Source organism: Microtus ochrogaster, chromosome 10 (assembly GCF_000317375.1).
Source record: "Microtus ochrogaster isolate Prairie Vole_2 chromosome 10, MicOch1.0, whole genome shotgun sequence".
NCBI lineage: Eukaryota > Metazoa > Chordata > Mammalia > Rodentia > Cricetidae > Microtus > Microtus ochrogaster.
The window spans coordinates 58869412-58894144 of NC_022016.1; the positions used below are offsets into that span (position 1 = coordinate 58869412).

At 51.6% G+C, this 24733-nt stretch overlaps 1 protein-coding gene across 1 annotated transcript in view; it reads right to left on the reverse strand.

The window, feature by feature from the left end:
- Window positions 1-3424: 3424 nt before the first annotated feature.
- The window catches only part of Grik3 (glutamate ionotropic receptor kainate type subunit 3), a 224765-nt gene continuing 203456 nt past the window's right edge, over window positions 3425-24733 (reverse strand). Inside the window, exons 13-16 of the mRNA XM_005353258.2 lie at window positions 23243-23460; window positions 12426-12648; window positions 11755-12005; window positions 3425-9449 (exon numbers count right to left, since the gene is read on the reverse strand). Of these exons, the coding sequence (XP_005353315.1) occupies window positions 9255-9449; window positions 11755-12005; window positions 12426-12648; window positions 23243-23460 (887 nt within the window). The 3' untranslated portion in view covers window positions 3425-9254. The remainder of the gene's footprint in view (window positions 9450-11754; window positions 12006-12425; window positions 12649-23242; window positions 23461-24733) is intronic.

A 24733-nucleotide genomic window follows, 5' to 3' on the forward strand; every position in this document is an offset into this window, starting at 1 on the left:
CTCTGCTGGACCTGGAGTCCTCCCCGAGGCCTTGCGTGTTCATCCCCAGGACTTCTCCCGATGATGGGCAGACATCTTTCAATCCACAGAGTAATGGGTGCTTCTTTTACTGAGATTGTTGGGGTCTTGCCTGACCCTTGTCTGGTGATGAGACAGGAGGGCAAATTTTTCAGGATGCTGCCACCTCAATTATGATGGGGAACCTCTTTCAGCCAATGACCTTTAAGAGGCTAGACCAGGTTGGGGCGTGACTTTTGGGTACCCAGAGAAAACTGGCCCGCCCAGCTTTCCTGCTATGGTTCCTGTCCTCCACACCTTGAGGTTGGACACTCCCACCCCTTGTTCTAGTTCCATGAGTTTTTCCTTTATAATAAAGAATAATCTTGGAATCTTTTTGAGTTACCTTGGGATTATTTGACTTGTCTTTTCCTCCCCTTTTACATGTTCAGCTTTATCTGGCGTCCAGCTGCTGAAATGGTGCACCTCTTACAACGTTCTGGCCAGAACTCCAAAAAGGAACTTTAGAAAAACCCTATCGGCTACTCAGAGATCATTTGCAATTATACAAGAAAGTAATCTTGAAACTTAATCATTGTTTTACTTTCACAGGATCCCATAGAAAGAACATTGCCCCCATGACAGCTGGAAGCAAATTCTAGGAGACATGTCTCCTCTCCTAACAAAGTTTGTCCTCAGGGTTAGGGACACCATTTATGAATTGATTATTACTTGTTAGGGGTTGGGGGTTGGGGGTTGGGGTGGAAATTATGTAGGCCCAGAGATCTCCTTGAAAAAAAAGAGGGAAAATTGTATGGGATAATAGGTAGATTAGTGTGAACTTACACTAATAATAATAATAGTGAGTAATAAAGTGAATACTTGTGAGCTATTATTTATGGACAATTTACATTGATATAGATTCTTGTATATTAATACAAGTTCAAATTATATGTTATATTGAATATGCTCCTATTTCTGTTTGCAATATTTGTACACCTATGCAAAGTTATTTTGTCAGATTGTATGCATGTATGTTTCTACCTCTGTTTAAAACATTTTGTATACGGATGTAATTTTTAGGATATATTTATAATATTATATATTTCTACCTCTGATCAAGATACTTATACATTGTTTACATTTTGAGATCACTGTCCTCATTTACTGCACAGTTGCTTAAAGATTGTTTAATATTCTGATATGAAGTCTTAAAGTTATACAGGTATTAAGTATTATAGGTCAATAGTCACTCATGTTTGTTATACTTATAGTCAGACTAATTAGGTGCTTTAAATACATAGAGATTGTATTCTGCATAGATAGGTAATCTTCAACCACTTCAAAGATCTGTAGAACATGGTATTTAAATAACTTAGGATTCTGTTGACATGAGACACGATTGCTCCTGGCAGCACCAATTTATTCATGAGAGAATGTTGAGCACCAAAGACACTCCACTTGGAATTTGTTTTCTTCTTAGCACAACTGGCCTTTGGGCAAGGAACTGCCCATGTCTCGACCACTGACAAAGTGCATGGTGTCTGGACTGGATAAGCAGGACACAAGGAAAAGAACTGCCAAACCTTGCCAAGACAGGGTAAGAAGGTTCTGAAACTTTTCCTGTGTCCGAAAATGGTCTGTCAGTTACCCTAGGCCTTAGCCAAAGTTGGTTGTTCAACAGTGCAAATGAGACTTTGGGTGATTGCCCAGGTTGCCAATTGTCTCTGGCATATACTGCACACTTTGGAAGTTGCTTGATTGCACTTCCTGGTTACTCAAGTAATATTATCTCCCTTCTCAGGCCTTCAGTAGGATTGAAGATTATATAGTTGTAGTTTCCTCCTCTTATGATCTAGCCAACCATTTCCAATGCAAGGCTTAGACTCCTTATTAAAACATTTAACATATGTTCCTTGCTTAATATTGTTTATGCTGGTTGTAATTCTAATTTTATACTTGATATTTGTTTCTAGTATATATAGTCTGTATTGGGTTTCGAACTCTTTTATTTAGACAAAAGGGGGAGGTGATGGGGGACCTCCTTCAGCCAATGACCTTTAAGAGGCTGGACCAAGTTGGGGCATGACTTTTGGGTATCCACAGAAAACCACCAGCCCACCCAGCTCTTGTGCTCTGGTGCCCATGCTCCACACCTTAGGGTTGGACACCCCCTCCCCCCTGTTCTGATTCCGTGAGTTTTTCCCCTGATAATAAAGAATAATCTTGGAATTTTTTGGAGTTAGCTTGGGATTGTTTGACTTGCATTCCCCCCCCTCCCTTTTACACGTTCGGCTTCACACACAGGCTCTGGAATACTCCAGATCTTTCAATCCCTCTAACATTATGAGCCTATGTCTCATGACTATACTTAGTGACCTCTCTCTTTCCTCAGGTCACAGCTGATTGGATCACAAGTAGCCACCTGAGTCAAACTGTCTCAATCATAGCCACTCTCCTGGGAATTACAATTACACAGGCTTGAGAGTTTAACACAGGCCCACACACTGGGAGAGTTTAGGGTAGGTCTGCCCAGTGAGAAACCCTGAACACGTATTGACTGCTTTCTGATTGTGTCATAGAGCAACGTGAAGGATTTTGAGGGAAGTCAGCCTTTAAGTGAATCTGTCTATGTGAGTCTGAGAGGCAGAGGAGCTGCAGACGCCCCCTTCTCACTCTCATCTGGAATATTCTGTCTTGATAACTTAAGAATGTTAGCAGCATCCGTCCACTACCCACCTCCAGCTTCCTGGCCAGTGAGATGCAATTTTAACAGGGGTTCTGATGGTAGTAGCTTTTCAGGTGAGACTTCTACAAGCCTGGTTTGCAATTCCTATGTCTCTCCCTCTAAGCTCTTGTGCCAGGCTGAGAAGAGGCTGTCCATCTCGGCCAGCTCTGTAGTGTCTTGGGAACCATTCTTGCTCCCCACATCACACCAGCCTTTGGTCTTTCTCATCTCTCCCTCTGACATCCAACTCTTCCTGCTTAAAACAATCACTCTGAACTCTGACATGGAATTTCCATCCCCAGAGAGTAACCCACAGGCCTTCTCCCTCCCGGCAGAGAACAGCTCAGGAGAGATCTGACTAGCCAACATCTGCTGACACATTCATCTGACCTCATCAACTATGACCAAAGGGACAGGGTCACCCAGGGACACAGCCGCTCCTTCAGAACCTGTGACTGGTGTATTGTGGTGGCACATGACCAAGAAGGGGGAAGACTGAGATCAGCCAGGTGACATTGTGGCCTTGATGTCTGAAATGGGACCAGGAGCCTGGGCTGGAAGCAGCTACCTGCTCAGCGCAGGGTCTCCTTCCCTGGAAACTGTCCTTCCTGGGAGGCAGAAAATCAGCATGAACTGCCTGTGACCTCTGGTTCTGAAGGGAGATGAAGAACAGAAAACATACCTCAGGAGGAACCCGTTTTCTAAAAACATTTATTTAAAATTTAAAACCATATTACTTCATACAGCAAACTGTGCACTTCTGATATATCACAGTGTCTTAAAAAGGAAAATAATCAGATTTGTTTGGAAATTTATTTACATCAGCTTAGAATGATTGGCAAGTAACACAGTTACTATGAAACCCAAATTGTTACAAAATGTTTACAAAAAACTATATTCATAGAAATTCTGCATGTCCACAAAGGGCACCCCCTGAATGGCCCAGAGACCAGTGTGTGGGAACCTTGTTGAGTGGGAGTGGGGGGGGGTGTCCAGGCACTCTGGTCTGGGTAGTGGGACAGGCCAGGACTCTTGGAGTCCCATGGTGCTGTCTGGGGACTCAGCCCAGGAGTTGGGAGTTGAGGTCCCCACCACAGAGGCCCAGCCAGGAAGTCAGCCCAGGCAGGAATGGGCTGGGGTTTCAGAGCACAGTGGCGTGAGGGCTCCTGGAGCCTCTGGTCTCTAGGGAGCCAGGTCAGGACCCTCCTCAGCGGCTGGATTTAGATGCGCTTGGCCATGGCTGCAGGAGCACGCCTGGCCTTTAAGTGCAGATGGCCTGAGGGCTGGGGCTGAAGCGGAGGGCAGGCTGCAGACCACACAGAAGCAAAACTCAGGTCTCTTCTCCCCAGCACACTCTAGCAATGCTTGGACCCAGGAAGGGGCTGAAGGCCTCAAATTACTGGCAACAGACAGATCCAGGCATGGCAGGGACAGAGGTCTGTGGCCTACCTGTCAGGGGCTCTTTGCCAGCTGCCGTTTGGAAGAAGCAACAGAAAGAAGGACTGACAGACAGTAAGGGGCTGTGCAAGGCCAGGTGCCGCCTTCTTGAATCTTTCATCTCTCTGGTTCCTTGATAAGTCCCTCCCATCTTGTACCATGTCAGAATGAACTGGGGCAGACTCTTGGCTGGCATCTGACTGAATCTTTACCTCTTCTTTTTACAGGGAGGCCTCAGAGTTTCGGTCTAGAAAAGCGAAACAGACAACTATGGCGTGATTAGAGGGCTGCTCTTCTAGAAGGCAGGAGAATAAGAGCTAGATTCATAAGTAGGTTATCAGGGTGCTGAACGGGCATGTCAGCGGTGCCCTCAGGCCTTTCTCTTTAAAAGACTCGCCATAGCTAGGAGCTGTGGGTAACTTGCACACATGAGGCCCATGCCATCCAGCATGTTTCAGATGCAGCCTGACGCCGTCCAGGCCATCCTGCAGGCAGGCGTAAGAGTAGGCCTGGGAAACTGACTCTGCTTTCCTCATTCTTCTCCCTAGCACTAGATACCGGGACTAGACTGTGCTGTTGGCTCAGGGATCAAGGACCAAAAAGGCTTTGTTCTCCAGACATGCCCACTGCCCTACCTTAGACTCGCACCCACGGCTGCCCCTTCCCCGGTTCACCTGCCAGCTCCACACTATTCTGACGTCTCTGCATGGTCCACAGCACTGATGCAGACGCTGGCAAGGCCTGGCTTGTTCCAGAGGGCTGTGTAAGTAAACACGACTTTTCTGCTGCAGCCCCCATCTCTCACTGGGTCCCCACCCGTACTGGCTGGGTTCTGTACACTGTGTGCAGACGTGCAGGGAAGGGTTGTATACACAGGGGTTGAGGGTCATATATACACTGTGCATATATATATAAGCATTATATATATATATTTTACATTCATATATATATTGTACAGAACATTAGCCTTCTACCTAAAACATTTCTGTGACTTCACATAAACCTCAACTCTAAAATTTCAACTCCAGAACGTGGAGACAGAGGGCAAGGCCCCTCCCACTGCAGCAAGTGGCTTGGCCTATTCCAGCTGTGCACCTTGCCCCAACAATCTGGGATGTCCAGATGTATCTTACTCAAAGACCTGGCCACGGGGCTGGGCCCAATTCTCACATCTGTCCATTGGGCTGGGTGGGTTTCAGATGTTTACTCCATACAGTTGTTTGTCCATGACATCGGGGCCCTTCCAGATGGGCATCCACGCAGGGCAGTTCCAGAGGTGGACCATGGAGTTGTCGTGTTCAGATGCTGGTGCCTACAGCAGAGAATGTCTCTGGAGTGTGTGTGTGTGTGTGTATGTGTGTGTGTGTGTAATGACCTCATGCAGCACGAAGCAGCAGCAGCTGCACCCCACCTATAGCCCTCCCTGGACTAGAAAGAAAGTTAGGAGAGGCAGAAGGTTCTTGGGGGACTATGGGCCCAGTCAGACTTCTGCTCTCCCACGGATATATTTAATCTTCTCACCCCTCCCCCACTGCATGCCACAAGGGCAGGTCCCAGGAAGTGCTCTTCCAGCGGAGACACAGTCCAGGCTGAAGAGGGGCAATCTCCTCCTACCTCAGGGATTCTAAGTGGAGCTCACTGGCCAACACCCCATCTTCCCCTCTTGTAAGACACCTGCAGATGGGAGCCACCCAGAGTGCTCAGGTTTCATCATCTGTCCATAGCAGAGAAACGGGATGTAGGTCATGGTGGCAGCAGAAGGAGGCTCCTTGTATAATAGCCCCCAGGGCCTGGAAAGGGTAGATGCTGTCCCTCTGATGGGCTAGTATATGGAGGTGGAGCTCAGGCCCAGACATAGTGGCATGAGGTGCTCTTCCGGTCAGGGTTGGTCTACAGGACCAGACAGAGACAGCCAGCTGACACCTGCTTAGGTATACCCCATCTGCTCCACCCAAACCTGCTCTGGTGTTTCTCACCGTTCCTCAGGCCCTCTGTGTGCTCCAGCCCCAGTTCTGTGCACCCCTTAGCGGGTTGGGACAGGTTTCCACTTGAATGATCTGCCTTCCTCTTGACTTCCTTCCCTACCCTGAAAGAGACGCAGCTCAGCTGGGCAGGGTGGTCTCCCGAGTGGGCTGGCACTGGGATGGTCTCTAGGTCAAGCATAGGATTTCAGCCAGAGGGCAGACATTCGCCATACCTCTGGATGTAAGGCTCAAGCAGAAGGGGAGATCCTGCAGCATGCCACCCCTTTCCCCATGAGTCTATAAACCAACCCAATGCCTTCACCCATCGCTCCTCATTCCCTCTCTGAACATCCTTCCTGCCAACTACGTCCCGTCCCTTCTCCCATCACAGTCTACGTATGTGCATAGCCTCAGAAGAACATGACACATCTGCCGTGTCATGCACAAAAGCACATGTGTGATATGAACACGGATGTGGGTGTATGTTATAAAACTGTATTGGACAACATAAGACAGTGGTTAATGAATACAGTGGATGAGAATGCTTTCATTAGAATCCTGTCGGCAGGGTTGGTAAAAAAAAAAAAAAAGAAAGAAAAGAAAAAGAAAGGGGATGTTTCTCCTCCCAACAGGATACCATGAAGAGCACAGAGGAGTCACCAGTTGTGAGCCCCGAAGTCCCTGCGTACTTCCCCACGGAGCCTCAGGAAAGCTGTGGCAAATGATCCCTCCTACAACAGGCATGCAAACAAACCCTGGTGTCCTGACTGATTGCTCTGCTGCCTCAACTCATGATGTGAACTGGAATTTGGGTACACGTCTGCACATGCATGGGTATGAGTACACACATGCACACACACATACACACTCACACTTCATTTTCACATGACTTCTCCTGCACAGCACAGCACACATCCACCCGTGGGGCACACACAGCAGTCTGTTCTGCCCTCCCCTGCTGTCTTCAGGGCACACAAGTGTGTGTGTGTGTGCACACACTCATACAAGGACCTCTGATGACATGGCTTCTCCTTTTACATATATTTGGCTATACTGCAGGTTGTATCCTGCTCCCCAACCTGTCATTCAGTATACAGATGCGCACACATGTGCATGTGCACGCGTGCACACATACAGACACACAAATTCATGCACACTCACATCCATCCATATACTCATCAGAACCCCATCTCAACATGGCTTCTCCTGTTTTTACATAGATGAGGCTCTGTTGCTGGTCCTGATTGGGCTCCTTCCTCTCCATTTCACTTGTGTACACACACACACACACACACACACACACACACACACCATATACAACCAGGTCCCAAAGGAGGCCCCTATTATTGCCTGCTACGGACTACTTATATACCCTTGTCTGTCCTTTACCACCAGCCCCCAAGACACACACACAAAGTCAAACACACAGACATGTACACACTCCTCCCTCCTGCCTGCCAGCATGGCTTTTCCTATTGTTCCATGCATTGGGCTTGGCTGCAAGTCTCCCTTCTCATCCCTCCAGTGAAGACAGACAGTCAGAGCTCCCGAGAACCAGCATGAGGGGGTTAATCACATGCCAGCGGGGAGACCCTGCTTGGCTGAAGGGGTTACTTTACTTCTGCCGAGAAGGCTCTTGATCTCTAGCTGTAGCTCGTCCAAGCCTGGCAGCACCAGGAAAGCGAGGGAGATTGGGACCAGAGCCCCCAGCTCTCAACCCATGTTGCCAACCCTGGTCTCTCATCGGAGACCAACTTCCATCTTTAGCAGCTGTGGGGGCCCTGATGGCCCTGTCATGCTCTCTGTAAGGACACTTTTTGCCTAACCCCTCACATCTGGATCTTTCCTAAGATTTTCTAGTTTCAGACCTCCAAAGTGGGAACCACAGGTCACCTTTTCACCCCACTGGTTGTCCCCTCCCTGGCTTCTCTTCTGCTTCTTCTTTTCTCCCCCCGAGACCTCCAAGACCATAGCTGCTCCAGATAAGAGACCAAGACCGGCAAGGCCTTGTATCTCTGTGTTGGGTCTTTGGTTAATTTTCCAGGAGGCAGCTTCTCCCGCCCCACCCTGGAGGCCTCTGGAGGTCTTATCCCACCGCTGAAAGCTTTCTTTCTCTAGAGGGCTCTTTAGATTGGGCATGCCCAGAAAGTTCTTCGGTCCACTCTGGCTTCTCCCGTCTACTCCAAAATTTGTCTGCGGAGGGGAACACCAACCCGTCTTTTGACTTGTACTTCAGTTGGGGCTCTTCTTCTCTTTTCAGGATAACAGAGGGAAGCCAAAAGCAAATGGGCGGGGACAGGAACTCACTAAAGAGTAGATGGTAGGAAACCCAGGGTCCTGAATGCTGGCTTGCCTACCAGCAAAGCTGGTCTGCTAGATCAAGGGCCTGTGGGCTTTTCTTAGCATCCGTATTTCTTCTGCTGGCCTTCCAATGACAACTGAGTCTTTGGACACTCCTTACGAGGGAGGGTATCTTCTCTTCTCCATTTCAGAAGTGGAGAAGAAATTTGCCATGGTTGTTACCTCTTTCACGTTCCCAGAAGTGTGCCTTGGGACACTGACCTCAAACACCTGTGACCGCAGCCTCTGCCTGTGCATTCTCCTTCTCCCGTACCAGACTCCTCCTTTCCACACCGCGTTCTGTGTTGCCAAGGGGCTTCTGTGGGTGAAGTCAAGTTGAGAAGACCAGACCCAGGTGAACAGTCTTTAAGGGCTGAAGACTTGTTTCGGTCCATGTGTGGGTGGCTGGCTGCCTTTGGGCTCCCACCAGCAGCCTCATTAGAACATCCTTCGGGTGTTCAAAGTTGGAGTCTCCGCTCTCATGGCTGCATGCTAGAAGGCCCCGGGCTTGAGGGAAAGGAAGAGAGGGGTGGTGGGTGGAGCCTGAGAGGCGTGTGCTTCCGCTGGCCTTCACAGCTTTAGAAAGCCATAGAAAAGACAAGAGGAGATGAAGCCCAAGCAGCTGGCCGAGGGCCCACTGGTTTCCTGGTAGGTAAGAGCTGATGGTCCACAGCCGGATGTGAGTAGCAGCTCCATCCCCAAGGCCAGCATGAGATGAGGATGTCCCTTCCGGTCTCCTTTGCTTTCCCCTGCGTGGACCAGGCCTGAAGTCCTCGCTGTACCCACATCTAAGGGAAGACAGGGGCTAGCGAGGTGCTACAGCTCATGCTGTCCTTGCCCGGAAGCCTGCGGTCGTTAAACGTGTGCATGTTGATGACCGCGTCAGTCTTGACCATCATTGGAGGCTGCGGCTTGTGCTTGAGGCGGCGCTGGCAGGTGAGGGAGAAGCGGATCTCATCGGCTACTGTGCCGCAGAAGGAGCGCTGGGGAGAGACAAGGGGCACAGTGAGACAGACCCTCTCCCTCTCCTGACCCTGCACTGTGGCCACCAACCTCTCGAGCCCTGGAAAGAGGCCTGGGAAGTTCTCAGGAGACAAAGGGGAGAGGCAGATGGTATCACCTTTCTGTTTTACAGAGGAGCCCACAGCTCCCCAAATGCCATGCTTAAGGGGTTTTGACGAACTTTCTGGGGGACCCCTAGACTCTAACTTTTTGTTCCCATGAATCCAATAGCAGGCCTGGCCTGGAGTTAGGAGTGCAGAAGCCCGAGACACATATGGGAAACCCATTCTGACGGGTCCTCCAACTTCTGCCTCCTGCTCAAGAGTCCAGCCTGTGTCTAAGGTGGGCACCCGGTGAAGAGGTCCTTTTAAGGACCTTCTGAGCACGGTTCCTGCAGCTAGGCAGAGGGTCAGTGGGAGGGTCATTCCCACAGGTATCTAGGAGCAGTGGCCCCGGACTTAGATGATGCACAATAGGGCAGGCTGATGGCCCAACTCAGACAGCAAGGCTATCGCTAGAGCACCAGCGCCAGGAGGGTGCGTGCAGGCTGTGGTACGGGCGAGGTCCCCCACCTTTCTGCTCTGTGCAGAACATCATTCTCTTCAGCCTGGCTTTCTGCATCCTGTAAGTGTTCCCCACACACAAGGCTGCATGCTGGAAGTTAGCACAGAGCACGGGTAAAGCAAGCAGGAGAGGACTCGACCAGGGAGTCGCCGGCTAGCAACGGGATGGGAACGGGCAGCAAGCACATGCATGAGTAAATCCCCCAGCCAGTCATGCCTGTTATGAAGAGGCTAAAGCCGAGATGCGGAAGAGTGAAAGGAGGGCTAGTTATGGAGGTGACAAGAGTTAAAATCTATATGGCCAGATGACGCCAAGAACACGGTATACTTCAGGCAGTGCCCTCCAGGTAGGTGCAAAGGCCCGGAGGCACGCTGGGTGTGCCGTGGACTCTAGAGGAGTCCTGTGTGAGGGAAAGCAAAGGGCGGGAATGGGGAGGAGCAGGTCTAAGAGGTGGGCCAAGGCCAGGTCTTCTATGTTTTTAGTGAAATTTAGAAGTCAGTTCATTCTTAACGGGGATTCCTAAAAACCCTGGCAGCTGTTCCTTCTCAAAGTATAATGTTCAACCATCTCCTGTTAAACCTTTAGGTATTTTCCCAATGTTTTATGTTGTGGGCTCACACTTAGACAACCATCACGTGAGCCAAACAATTCATATTCTTGGCTAAGTCAGACACCACCTAGTCAGGTGCGCGGGTGGATTTCCAGTGGAGTGGTCTCCTGGGATGGTACCTTTCCACGCTTCTCAAAGGCTGTGGCTAACTCACACAGCCAGGCCTGTCTCTGCCTTCACTCAGTTGCTTTCGGCTTGCTGATCGTTAAACAACTCCAGTTCATTTTGATGGATCTATCAGACACTGATTGTAATGGGCCCTCCACATGTGACCCAGCGGCAGGCTCCTGTCAGCCACACTGGGCCCGGATGCTTTTGAACTTCCGCCGGGAGAGGCGATTGCCTAACCCAGAGGCTCTTGGCTCAGGTGCACGCTTAAATCACCCCGTGGGCCTTGTGCAGACTCTAGAGCTGGGCTCCACCATGGGCCAATTAAACAGAGTCTCTGGGAGTGAGGCCAGGGTATTAACACTTAAAACTCTCCCTCCATGCTTCTAATTTGCCACGGGACCCAGGGCTGCCGCCCCGACCACGCTTGAATTAATCAGGCAGGGGAAGACTAGCTTCACTGTTCGTGCACTTGGGCCATCCCTCAGAACTTTTCGTTTTTAAACTTTTCATTATGGAGATTTCCTAATATATGCGAAAATAGAGAGTACAATATAATGAACCCTGTGCCTCTGTCACCCAGCTTCAACAATTACCCTGGGGGTTCAGGAAGCTGACATGGTTTGAATTAAGTTTGAAACGGGGCACTGGCTGCTATGGAGCTTGCCGATGGCAGTGGAGAAATGTGGTGGGCAGGAAGAACTGGAGGCTGGAAAGTTAGCCTGGGGGGCAGGCTAATGTGGTGGAAGCTGGGAGGCCAGGTAGGTGGGAGGCATGGAGGCTTCCAGGCCAGGTGTGGAGGCTGGGGCATCCTTTGGGTGGGACTGACTGCATACTGGCTGGGGATGGAGTGGAGCAGGGGTTGATGGGAAAGCATGCTCGAGCTGGACAGAGGAGGGCAGGGAGGTGAGATGACACAGCGCATGCCCTTGGGAGGGTGAAACCAGCTTAGTCTTGCCCTTGCCTTCCTTCCCTGTCCAGCGTAGCCTCCGCCAGGGCCTCACCTGCTCCCGCTCCGCCGTCTTGCGGAGTTTGTATATAAACTCGCCCACGGCCACCAACACGGACAGGACTAAACCGGCGGCCAGGACGATGAAGATGCCGCCGATCTTCTGGATGCCCAGCGCGCTGGCCTCCTTGTTCTCCTCCTCGGGGCACCCGCTGCCTCGCCACCACTTCTCTTTCATGATGTGCAGCTTGTCCTCCTCCTGCAGCTGCAGAATGGCGATGGTGATTTTGTCCCGGTAGGGGGAGCCTGTGGAGGGGGCAGGGGCTTGGTCAGTGAGGGCTGCTTGCCAGAGCCAGCCACCATGACTGTGCCTTTGCCAGCCAAAACAAGGGCTCCTCTCATTGAAGTCTGCTTCCAAGTCCAGGTAAGGTAAGTGGGAAGGCCTCGCTCACTGGATATGGGTCCTGTGGCCCTGGAAGGCCCCCAGTAAGTTGGTGTAGCAGAAAGGACAGGGCAAGGGGATGGGTGGTCCCAGCTCTCACTGCTCCAGGCTAGGGCTGCTCAAGTCAGGGGTGTGGCTTCATCCCTCTGCTCCTGGCTGAGGGATTGCAACCTTCCTGGATCCAGTGGACTGATCCTGAGGACTGTGTGTGTGAGAGAGAGAGGAGGGTGGAGGGGCTCGAGAACCTCCGTCTGCAGCACACCCTCTCCCTGGGCCCCACTCACCCATGGGGGTGCCAATGCCGTAGCCCTTGGAGTCAATGAGGCCACCAATCTGGGTGAGGTTGCAGTTCCTCTGTGTGATGTACTCTATGGTAGTGGACTCCATGAGCAGTGCGTAGTCAGCCGTGAGTGTCCGCTGGATCCCCTCCTCATTGTTCTTCACCAGCGCGGAGGGCTTGCTGCTCATGAAGGCCCACATCTTCTCGAACGTAGAGATCTTGGATTTCTGGGTGGCAAGGGATGGGACTGTTTAAGGCTAAGTTACGGAGTCCCTCCCTGCTCCTCGCATGCTCCACTCCCTTTGTCACTCAGCATGGCTCCAGTTATCTAGTTCTGGGTATACTCTTCAGGGTGCGGGAGCACCACCCATTGCCTGGGTATAGAAACTGAGGCCCTGGGAGGCAAGGCGCTGAAGTGCACAGCTGGGGGCTACTGAAGTGGCATTCGGACTCTGGCCCGCTTCCTGGTAACCCTGCATTTTTTTTTTTTTGCCAGAGCACAAACAGTCTTTGGAATTAATTAATTGCATTTTGAGACAGGGCTTGAGGCTAGCTCAGGCTGGCCTCAAATTCCACAGGTAGCCGAGGAGGACTTCAAACTTCTGATCCTCCTGCCTCTGCCTTCCAAGTGCTGGGATTACAGGCATGTGCCACCACATCTGGTTTATGTGGCACAGGGGGTTAAATAAGGCTTTTTGTATATACCGGGCACTCTGCCGGCTTAGCTGCAGTCCCAGCTCTTAGACTAACTTCTTCAAAATGAGTTTTCTCCAGCATTTGTCAGGAAACTAACGAGTAGAGGTCTTATTCTAAGGACCTTATCTGTATTTACTCAAGGATCCCTCACCGAAATCACAGGAAGCATGTGTTATTAGCCCCATTTTGCAGATGGGGAAGCTGAGACACTGTTAAGGAATCCACCCAAGGCTATCCAGAGACTAAATGGCAGAGTCAGGCTTCAAATCCAGACCCTCTGTGCCGACCCATACAGCTGCACTGTACCCCAGGAACCACTAGGGGGCGCACACAAGGGTAAAGCTCAATGAACTTTTGACTCCCCGCTTTCACTTCAGGTAAAGCTGGCCCCCTTTTCATATTCTGTGTCAGGGGAGGACTTAGGCATGGTTCTGGTCTGTTCTTCTCAGGACTGAGAGAGGCACGGAGGGAACTTCAGGCAGGAAGGCGAGGCTCCTGGGAGCAGTGGTCTGCTCCATGCCTGAGACCAGAGGATGGCAGGCTGGTGGGTGGGCTGTTGTGTTTGCCCCAAATAGATTCAGGAGGGGTCCTTGGACCCAGGAGAGGAGAGAGGGCTGGGTATGAGTGCCTCCTGCTGTCGGGGCATGCTAGGTGTTCGGGAACCTTCCTGGGAACTGAATGAATGCCAGCTGCCTGGTCCTATCAGACCAGCCTTGCCTTGGTCCCAGGGGGAGAGGTGGCTCAGAAAGTCCCATTGTATCGGCTGTTTCCAAGTCTGGATGTGGCTTTCTGTGATGTCAGCCTGTCTGATTGGCACCCAGCCCAGCTCTGGTGCACATGATAACATGGGTGCACTCCCACAGGCTGGCACAGGCTTGGGGGGTTGGGGGGAAGGCAGGGAATGAGACCATGCCTGCCAGAAGGAGCAGAGAGCCCTAAAGGAATGTGTACTTCTCTCTGGGTGCTTCTGGGCGCTGGCAAGGGATGGGCCATCTGCAACTGGCTGCTGAAGTCCATAGCACGCCCCAGGGGAGGAGGCGGCAGCAGAGGAGAGGGCATCGGAGCAGGAGGCAGGAGCCTTTGGACTCCATCTTAGGGGGAAGCAGCTGAGTGCCACAGGGCATGAGACCCTGCACAGAGCAGCTGCTCTCCTGCCTGCAATCTCACTTGCCTCAAAGCCAGCGCCCAAAGGGTTCTGAGGCACTGACTCTCCCGGCTTCACCAGACCGCTCTAGCCTGCAGCCATCCCTGCCCTCGGCTGCTCCACGGGCTCCACCTCCAAAGCCTGCGCCTTTTGCTCCACTCTGCAGCCTGCCACCTTCCAGCTGTTTTTCCACCTCAGCTCATCCCCAAGTGCCCCCCCCCCCCGCTAACGCGCTACCACCTCTTCCCTCGACGATGACTCTCATTGCTGGCTTTTCTGGTGCTCCAGATGTTTCTCATTTTCCAGATAATCTCTGATATGCAGATTCTCCTTTGTCAGCTTCTCTTGGCCCCTCCTCCTGCTCTGCACGGCTCTTCTCTGGGCACTGCACAGTTTCTAGTGACCCCCACTTCCTGTCAGTCGCACCCTAGTTCTGTCTCCTCCTAAGTGTGGACTGGATCTCTTGGCTTGCCTTTGGGTCATTCTCTGGAAGGCCTGGAATGGCACTTCTGAGTGACCCGACTTTGTCCTTCACCGCCCTGGACATTCCTCGGCTCTTCCCCCCGGGTGGCTGTGGCGGTACTGTCACTATGAACTGCTTAAGAAGAGAGCCCCATGGCAAGGGCAGAGGACAGCATCTGGCCGAATCCTAGCAAAGTACTTTTCTTGCACAGTCCGACAATCCCTGGGGAACTGAACATGTGCATACGCCATGAACTAGAAGCCACACCTCAGAGTGACTGCAGCCTTGGCGGACAGCTGGATCGCAGCCCACTGAGGAGCCTCGAGCCAGAGACTCTCAAAGCCCCGCTGGATTCCTGACCACAAGTGACTGAACAACAGATGCTATTTTAAGACATGAAGTTTGGGGTAATTGGTTAAGCAGTGGATAACTAATACATTCTCACAGACATGCTCCTGAGAGCTGTACTGCTCCTGATCTAGCTGCGTGTGCAGCTCGTCATAAACTCTAGCTCTTCCTGGGACCAAATCACCCAGGTCCAGCCACCTTCACTTTGCCAGACCCACTGCTCCCCAGATGCACTGCTCGCCAGACCCACTGCTCCCCAGAATCACTGCTCCCCAGACTCACTGCTCCCCAGACCTGCTGGCATTCTGGGTGTTCTGATCTAACTTCCGTTCTCCGTCCAAAGACTCCAGCTCCTCAGCTGCGTTACATCCCTGCCTCCTGCTTCCCAAATTCTGTTTTCTACAGAGGTGGGAGCCAGGGTCGGATGAAGCACCACGACTCTCTTTTACCTCCTAATGCATCTACCTGTGAGTTCACCATCACCCATGCACCCACCCAGGCCTGCATGTACCCCCTAATCCAGACACCTAGCAGTCCATCGTCTAACCGCTCTACAGCCCACTCATGCATGTCCCCAGCCCTGTTTCCTCTTCTCATTCTTCCTACCCCACACTATCCTCCTCCTCCAGTCTATAACTCTCTATTCGTGTTCTTTTTACATATGTGCATCTATCCTTCTTCTTTCACATCTGTCCATCAGCCAGTCAGCCACCCTTGTCCCCTCTCACCCATCACGTCCGCTTGTCCTCCCACGCAGCTAGTCACCTATAGCTTCTTGGTCTTGGCAAAAATAATCAGCGACCCTTTCTGCCCGCCTGCCCTCCTCCCTGTGCCTCAGGATGTGACCACAACAGCTTTCTGTCTCAGCTCCATCTTGCACCCTCTACCCTCCATTCCTCTCACTTACAGGCCTCTGCCTGATGCCAGCAGAGATGCTTTTCCTAGATCATAGTCTTAGGCAGGGAATTCAGTACAAAGAGGGAGACAGGCTTTGAGGAAGACACATCGAGATCACCGGTGGGTAAAGGGACAAGGAAGGGTACCAGGCAGGTTAGGATGGCAGATGACACAAAGCGGACGTCGGCTGTGACATGCCTCTCAAGAACTCTACCTTCCAGTTCCAACGCTCCAAACTCACACGAGTCTGCAGCCTGCTTGCCTTGGATGTCCCACACTGTTCTTGACCCAGACCCCAACTGGGCCCCATTGTCAAATACACCTGCTCATATCTCTCCCCATTATTTTTTATCCTTGAACAGTTCAGACATGCTGGAGCACAGCCCCGAACCCCCCCACCCCCCGATACGTCCACCACAGAAAGAAGCAAAGTCCTCTTCATCAGAGGCATGCGTTCCCACTACCGGCCTGAGCTGCAGTCACCGTGTCCCTGGGGAGTGGAGTCCCACATACCGATGGCTCTGGAGTCATCTGCTATCCTGGCTCTGGTGGGAACCTTAATAAGGGTGACTGCAGAGCCAGTCACCTAAATCAATTAATGGAATCGTTTGGAGCAGCCAACACGGGGCGATCTGCCAGGATGAAGATGCTTTATTTATATCAGGGAGAATTGGCAAGAAAGGGAGTTCCAGACTCACGACTCTCCGTTTCAGCCTCCTCGAAGAAGCGGATTGATTTTCCCCAACCGAAGACACTTAATCTTGAGAATTTAACATTTCTGTACAAGAGAATGTATATGGGGCTATATGTGCATATATAAACACATATCTATCAGCTCTGAACACAACTAAATCTCAGGCAATGTGTGCAGAGAGGCAGCTGAGTGTGGCTCTGTGTGAGGCTTCGGGTATTTTCCATTACGGAAAAGAGACCTTCCCCAGATTAATTGATTAGCTTGCCTAGCCCGGGATGCATGCGGGGGTGAGGGGTGGGGTTGGGGGGTTGTCTCTGGCCCCATCAGGACCATGTCCTGGAGCAGCTAATCACATCTCCTGGTTTACATCTGTGGGCACCAGGAGGCCTCTCTGAGTGCCCATCTTCTGCTATCCCAGTCCCGAGAGAGCCTGCAGCCTCCTCTCAGAGGGCTCTAGAGAGGAGGGCTGCAGCTGGAGATGAGAGATCACAGAGGCCCCGCTGCATGGACCCTGGAGTCACACCAGCCTGCGTTCAAAGGACTGCTCCTTCTGAGCCTCACCTTCCGTATCTGTGAAATGGAGCCTGTGAGGACGCCTGTTGCCCTGGGCTATCATCATCAACATCAGCGGAGGAAAGGGATGGGGGCACTAATGAACACAAGAGCCTGACCCTAAGGCTCTCTCCGAGGCTGGCACCATCACGATCCCGTAAGGCTCCTCAATTCTCTTTAAATACTAGTTTTCCCACTTAGAAGGAGGAAGTACTCTTCCTAGGACAGAGCAGTTATGGAAAGAAAATGACACAAAACTTTGGGGGAAGGGACTGTGGGAGCCGGCTCAGTGAAAGTGCTTGCCTTGCAAACACAAGGACCTGAGTTTGATGTCCAGAGCCCATGTCTAAAAAAAGAAAAAAAAAGTTGGGCATGGTGACGTATGGTTTACAATCTCGACACTGGGGAATCAGAGATTGGTGAATCCCTGAGAATCACTGGTGCCCGCCTAGCCTATCTGGCAAGTTCTAGGCTAGCGAGAGACCCTGTCTCAAAATGAGATGGATGGAGCCTTAGGAGGAACCTGCCTGAGGTGCACCTGCACACACACACACATGCACATCTGTGCACATGCATTCAGGCCACACACATGCACACACACATGTGCACATGCATGCACACACACACATGCACATAAGTGCTGACAGGGTCTGGGACACAGCTCCAGGCTAGGTGGGACTAGAAGCCAGAGCTGGTGGCTGCCTTTGCGCTTCAGGAGCTGTTCTGCAGGAACGCCAGCTTGCAAACGCCAGATCGCTCACATTTGCAAGAGACTGGAGTTGTGAATATTTCTAATGCAAAAGTCTCTAGATTTCAAAATGCCAACAACCAGTTTAAAAAATATTTCTGCAGGCTGGAGAGATGGCTCAGCGGTTAAGAGCACTGGCTGCTCTTCCAGAGGACCCAGGTTCAATTCCCAGCATCCACATGGCAGCTCATAATGGACTGTAACCCCAGCTCCAGGGAATCTGGCACCCTCACACCGATATATATGCAAGCAAAACACCAATGCACATAAAAATATTTCTACATCAAAGTAAGCAATGGATGGGCCTCAGAATCACGTCTGTGGGGCAGATGGGCCTGTGTCACCGGCTTGCATTAGTAAATAGTGAGGCTGTTCAACATTATGGGACATCTCCTGTACAACGGAAACCCTTCTAAGTTGCATCTAGGAATCACCTAGCTAAACATTTTAATAATTCTGTAAAGTTGAGGACAGTACCACACCCAGTTCACAGAAGAGAAAACTAAGGCCCAGTTCTTCAGAAGTTTAGGTGCTTTCAGTGACTTCCCTGCCATCCTGAATTACCTTACCTATTGCTTTCTTTCTGCCAGCTCCTTCTAGAATTCTTCTTTTTGTTTTGGAGACAGGATCTCATCATGTAGCCCTCGCTGGCCTGGAACTAACTATGTAGACCAGGCTAGCCCTGAACTCATAGAGATCTGTCTGCCTCTGCCTCCTCAGGAATAGATTCCTTCTGTTTTCAGAGCTGACTCCCAGCTTCCTCTCTGAGCAAAAGTACATGGTCAAGATAAGAGGCATGGAAATCTACCACAGAGCCCACTAGGTCGAGTCCAGAGGACCCAGAGAAAAAACAGTCTACAGGTGTCAAAGATGCTTTCCGCTTAAGTCACCTGCCTTGGGAGGGGACCTTTGGGCAAGATAGTCCCTGAACCCCGGTGAACGCTGAATGTCTAGGAGCTCACTGAATCATCATAGGTAGGAATCAGCGTTTATCTGTTCAGGTGAGCAAGGTGGGGTTTGGAGCAATGAGACACACCCAGGACACATCTCGGGGGTTCTGATTTTAAATGTGGTGTTTGATTGCAACAGGCTGGACCAGGTTGGTTGCTACCTGGTGCTCCCACCCTGCTTCTTCTGCAAGTTAGGAGGGCTATGAAGGAGGGCAGCAGAGGGAGGGGCTGGAGAGACTGGGAGCTGAGGTCTGGGTAGCCTCCTGAGTCTCCAGCTTGGGGAAGTATCACTGTTCAGCGGGAGCACAGGGATGCAGGACAGGCCCTCCAAACCTTTTCCAGGTAGGATGCTGCAGTTGAGGCTGTGTAAGGGTGAGGGCTCCGCCATGCCCAGGGCTGGGGAGCCTGGCTTTTGAGGCTCCAGATTCCCATGGTTTCCCCCAGCAACCCCACTGTGCTGAGCTCCCAGCTCTACCACTCAAAGAGGCCACAATCCCCGCCAGAATCTCTTCCAGCATCTTCTCTGCCTTCAAAGCCGCCCAGCTCCCCTGCAAGGAGCTCACCTCCCCCACAGCCTCCTTTACATTTTTGCCTACATAGTTTTACAGCCAAACAGTACTTTCAAAGGCCTCCTTTTTCATCTCCTAATTAATTTTTATCTTCCAAGACAGAGGGAGGACAACACAGGAGACGGTGTTTGTGATGTCTGCTGCTCCCTGACAATCTTTCCAGCAAACCTCCTTCAGAGCCAAGGGGCCTACTCAAGCCACCCAGCTTCCTGCAAGCAGGCGGCTGAGCTCAAGGGGCCCGGGACCCAAGGGCTGGGTGTCCTGCTTCCTGCTGCTCACTCTCTCACGTTCTACTCTTAGCCATGGGAGTTTTATTTGCTTATCTATTTTGGGAAGTGTCTACATGCTCTCTCTCTTGCGCATGCGTGCATGTGTGTGTGTATACATGTGTATATGTGCATATATGTGCGTATATGTGCATATATGCATGCTTGTGAAAGCTAGAAGCCAGTATCTGCTCTATTTCTCAGCTGTTCCTCATTTCTTGAGACAAGGTCTCTCGCTGCACATGAAGTTTTACTGATTCATCTTGACTGGCCACCGAGGTACAGGGATCCTTGTCTATCCACCCCACACCCAATGCTTGGTTACAGGTGGGTTCCTACATGCCTAGCTTTCCTATAGGTGCCGAGGATGTGACCTCGCGTCTTCCTGTTTCCATGGCAAGCTCTTTACTAACTGAACCATCTCCTTAGCTCCATGCGCACCGCCTAACCAGGAGCATGCTAACCACAGAAATAAAGTCAACCTGCTTTAAACTTGGGATATTTGGGGTAGGGGTGGGGTGCTGCATGCGTGGTGCCTATGCTCACCCCTGCCTCCTGCACTGGCTTCTCCTGGCTTTGCCATCTTTCAGTCCTACCCCTGCCACAGCACCAGACACTCAATGGATAATCTGCCGAGTCACTACAATGTGTCAAGACTGTGCTGGGCTAAGGGCAGGGCTCAGCCCTCCCTGGCTTTGCTACTCCCCAAGAGAGACTGTGGAGGACTGGGGTGGGGTCCTGAGAGAAACCAACTGCAAGGACATAAAGAATACAGGCTCGACAGTCAGGTGTGGCCCAAATCCCAGCTCTGCGGTTTTCCAGCTGTGTGTCATTAGGCAAGTCACTGAGCCTCTCTGAGCCTTGCTTCCACTGTGTGTAACATGGAGGGGATGAGACTCGTCTGCCTTGCAGGGTTGTTAGGAGGAGAAAGACAGAGAAACAGGTGGAGTGTGGGCACACACCTGGGACACCAGGGCTGGTTGCAGAGAAGGATTAATTGGTGTCAGGAGAGCGTGGAAGTAGGGCTGGTCTTGCCTGGGGACACTCAACTGGTGCTTCTAGCTAATGGGCCCTGGAGCCCCAGAGTCCTGGCTAGGGAGCAGGTTCTGGGTCCCTCCTCTGCCCTCCTCACTGGGCCGCCTGCAGGGGAGAAGGGCAAGGGTGCAGGGGCTGCTTGATGCTGAGGACTGAGCTCAGTGGGGAGCTGGGACTGGGCTCTGAGAAGGCAATCTGAGCATCTCTGCATAGAGGGAGGCGGGGGGGGGGGGGCCTCCAATCAGCCGAGATGAGCCTGCACTGGGCTTATTTATGCCTCTTCGCTTTGATCGGGAGCCCTGCTTTGAGACGGCTCATGCCTAATTCATGAGAAACTCTGGTCGTCAAAGGGCTGGGCTGTGGCCTGAGGACAGAGAGTGTGAGCAGGCAGGTTTGTGCGCAGGCACACACATACAGACAGAGGCACACACGTATATATGATCACACACATACGCGTGCACACACATTTAAGTATATGACATTCTGTGCACACACACACTCTGGCATGCACATCTGTGTTCCTAGATGGTGATCATGCATGTGCGCATTAGCACACATACACATACAGATGCAAACATTCGTGCCCAAGCACAGATCTGCCTATGCACAGATGGGCACACTTTCACGCATGTCACATGTGCATGAGCAAAATGCTCATTTACGTGTGTCATTTACGCTATACACAGTCGGTCATACATGTATGTTCATACTGTCAGCCTTGCTCACACTCTCAGGGCTTCAGCAAGTGCCAAGTGTGCCTCTGACAACACTTTATTTCCCCTTGATCTCAATGCACACTGTGCCCTCCCCAGCAGATGCTGTGACCAGCTTCCGGTGGCAGTAGCCATGGGCCAGGGTAAGCCCCCTTTCCTCCTCCCTCCTGCCCACAGCCTCAGGAGAGACACGGGGAGCTGGCGGAAAGTGCTGGGGCTCGAGCACCCATGGGATGGAGCCATTTTACACTCTAACTTCCTCCTTTATTTCCTCAGGCCCCGCTGGGGCTCATTCCTTTCCTTGAAGTCTCCAAAGAGGCGAGGGCTCAGGGATGAAGAAGCAGAGCCCAGAGCAAAGGGAGATACACAGGCTTCCAGACTGGTAGAGGGCAGCTGATTAATAAGCCAACAGATGTACTGGCACGGCTCTCAAAGCCTGATGCTTCCAAGGGGTAATTAGAGGACCACATCTCAAAGTATCCTCTGCCACAGCTCCAGCAGCATCGGGAACTCGTTAGATCTCTCTCTCTCTCTCTCTCTCTCTCTCTCTCTCTCTCTCTCTCTCTCTCTCTCATCAGGGCCTCCTGTAGTCCAGGATGCTCTCCCATACCCTATGTAACTGAGGCTGACCTTGAGCTGCTGACCTTTCTGTTTCCACCTCCCGAGAGCCCAGACTACAGGTGTGCACCGCTATACCGTTTTTTACTCTGCTGGGATCAAACCCAGAGCTTTGTGCTCAGTAGGCAAGCACTCTACCAAATAAGTTATATCCTCGGCTCAGAAGACTCCTTATGAGTCCACCCTAGGCTTCCTGAGTCAGATACTTGTGTGTGTGTGTGTGTGTGTGTGTGTGTATGTATGAACACCAGTACTCAGTCTTTTTTGATACCATAGGCTCTATGGCATCGGACACACATTCAGGTCCCACCACCACTGGTTTAGTCCCTAGATTTTGGAGAAAAGCAGAAGAGGATGGGGCCCAGTTCCTCCAGATGTGAATCCTCAGATGAGCCACTGATCTGTCGGGGCTCAGTTTCCACACATGGATTGGGAATAATTACAGTGTTCATCTCACAGGGTTTGAGAAGGTTAATAGAGGCCATGCAGGGAGCAGAGTCTGGCCCGCTGGGAGTGCTTAGGCTGCAGCCATTGTTACTTATCTAGAAGCACACTGAACCTACTGCTTCTCAGGGTCAGGCAGAGTTCCTTGGCCTCAACTATGATGTCAGAGGGGAAAACAGCGGAACTGAGCCAACACTTCCAAAGCTGGAGGAGCAAAGTCAGGGCTGCGGTGAAAGCAGTCACACGGGCAGGAGACAGGGACTTTCCCTGAAGGCGGTCTAAGAGAGGTGCCTTGTGCTCCTGGAAATGGGCAGCTCATCCACCCCAAGGCAGCTTCTTGGAGATGGAGACCCCAAGCCAAGAGCAGGGTGCCAATGGTCCCAGGTCTGACTGGGACTGGACCGTCTCTCTCCTCCTGCCTCATCCAACCCTTTCCTGCTCATCTTCCTTCAGTGATCCGCATGGCTTGCCCCAAAAACTTTCAGAACTTGAGACCAAACTACACGGCTCGTCATCCCAGCTCCTTAGAGTTAACTGGTTTTACCAGAGAGGGACTGAGACCTGTGGTTTCAGGCCCCTGGATTCCCGGTAGTGAGAGAGGGAGGGGCAGAGCTCCCCTCTACTACCCAGTAAAGAGTCCAGGAAGGGGAGCTCCAGGTGGCGCACGGAAGAGGAGACTCTCACCTTGAAGAAGGTCATGGTGGCCCCATCCTTGACAGCACCATACTCAATTTTGGTCTGCTTGGCCAGGTCGTCTGCAGAGTCAATGGGAGACTCCATGCGCTCCACGGTCAGGAAGGCAGCCAGGTTGGCCGTGTAGGAGGAGATGATGATGAGTGTGAAGAACCACCAGATGCCGCCGATGATGCGGGTAGACAGGGCTTTGGGCATCAGCTCCGAGCCTGGGAGAAGGGAGGAGATATCGTACAGTGTGGAGACCCTGACAGGACCTGGATACTCACACAGGCGCAGGGGCCATTTCTCCAGACTAGCTGAGCAGTCCCATGGTCCCTCTGTATCGCTGGAAACTTGACTGAAAGGCAAATTCTTTGATTCACCTCAAGAGTCAATAACTGGAGATAGGGGTGGGCGAGAATGGGCAGTGTGTGCACTCAGCCCTTCGGGTGAATCTGATCCAGGCTGGTATTTAATAATTTACACTCTACACACACACACATGCGCGTGCACACACACAAATACAGATACACACGCACGCACACACAGACAGACACACACACACATACCATTTTGTAGGTTCCTTGGACCCTCTGATGCCTATCTGTGGGCCATGGCATAGGGGTCAGAACCTATGGGTTCTAAAAGAAAATCCTGTTCCCAGTTCTCTGGGTGATCTTAGGCCCAGACAATTCTTTTGCTCTGGAAGAATTGTCCTTCCTCTGCCCCAGCCTCATGGAAATACTGAGATGCGGCAATGGTATAATTTGAAGAGAGATGCGTCAGAAATACGAGCGGTATACAAATATGAGATTGCTGTGAGGCACTTGGCAGGAGAAGAAAAATCAACATTTTGGGAAGCTTTTTGCTGAAATATATCACTCTTCTTCCCCGACCTTGGGCGCGGAGCAAAATTCAGATGAAACCCTCTAACTGAAGTAATTAACTCGCCGGCTTTCAAGAGATTTAAACAGTGAGCGGCTCCTGAACTTTCTGGAATATTTGGACCTGCAATCTGAAAGCGCCTGCTTTGATATGGATGACTTTTTTTTCCCACCTCTCAAAGAAGTCACTCAAGGGAGAGATGTTCAAATACATACCTAGCTCTCCACCCCCCACCCCCACCCCATCCAAACCATGCGGGGAACGCGCTGGGGCCTGGACTTGAGTAGCAGCAGGCAGCAGCAGAGAAGTTATCACTGCAGCGAAGGGCCTTCTAGGTCCTTCTCAACTGTCACCGAACAAAGATGATGGGCAAAGAAGGAAGGTGAAGCTTCAGGACGCTTGTTAACAGCAGGGACAGATGGAGGCACTTGCCATGAAAGCTGCCTGTCACTCCCCAGCTGCTGGAGCCCACAGAGCGGGGGTGGAACAAGTCTATTTCCTCTTCTGCCACACTCGAGCTCCACAGTGCTTACAGCCCAGTGGACGGCTGTGTGACAGGCAATAGGAGAATGCTCTTCCTTCCTTCCTTCCTTCCTTCCTTCCTTCCTTCCTTCC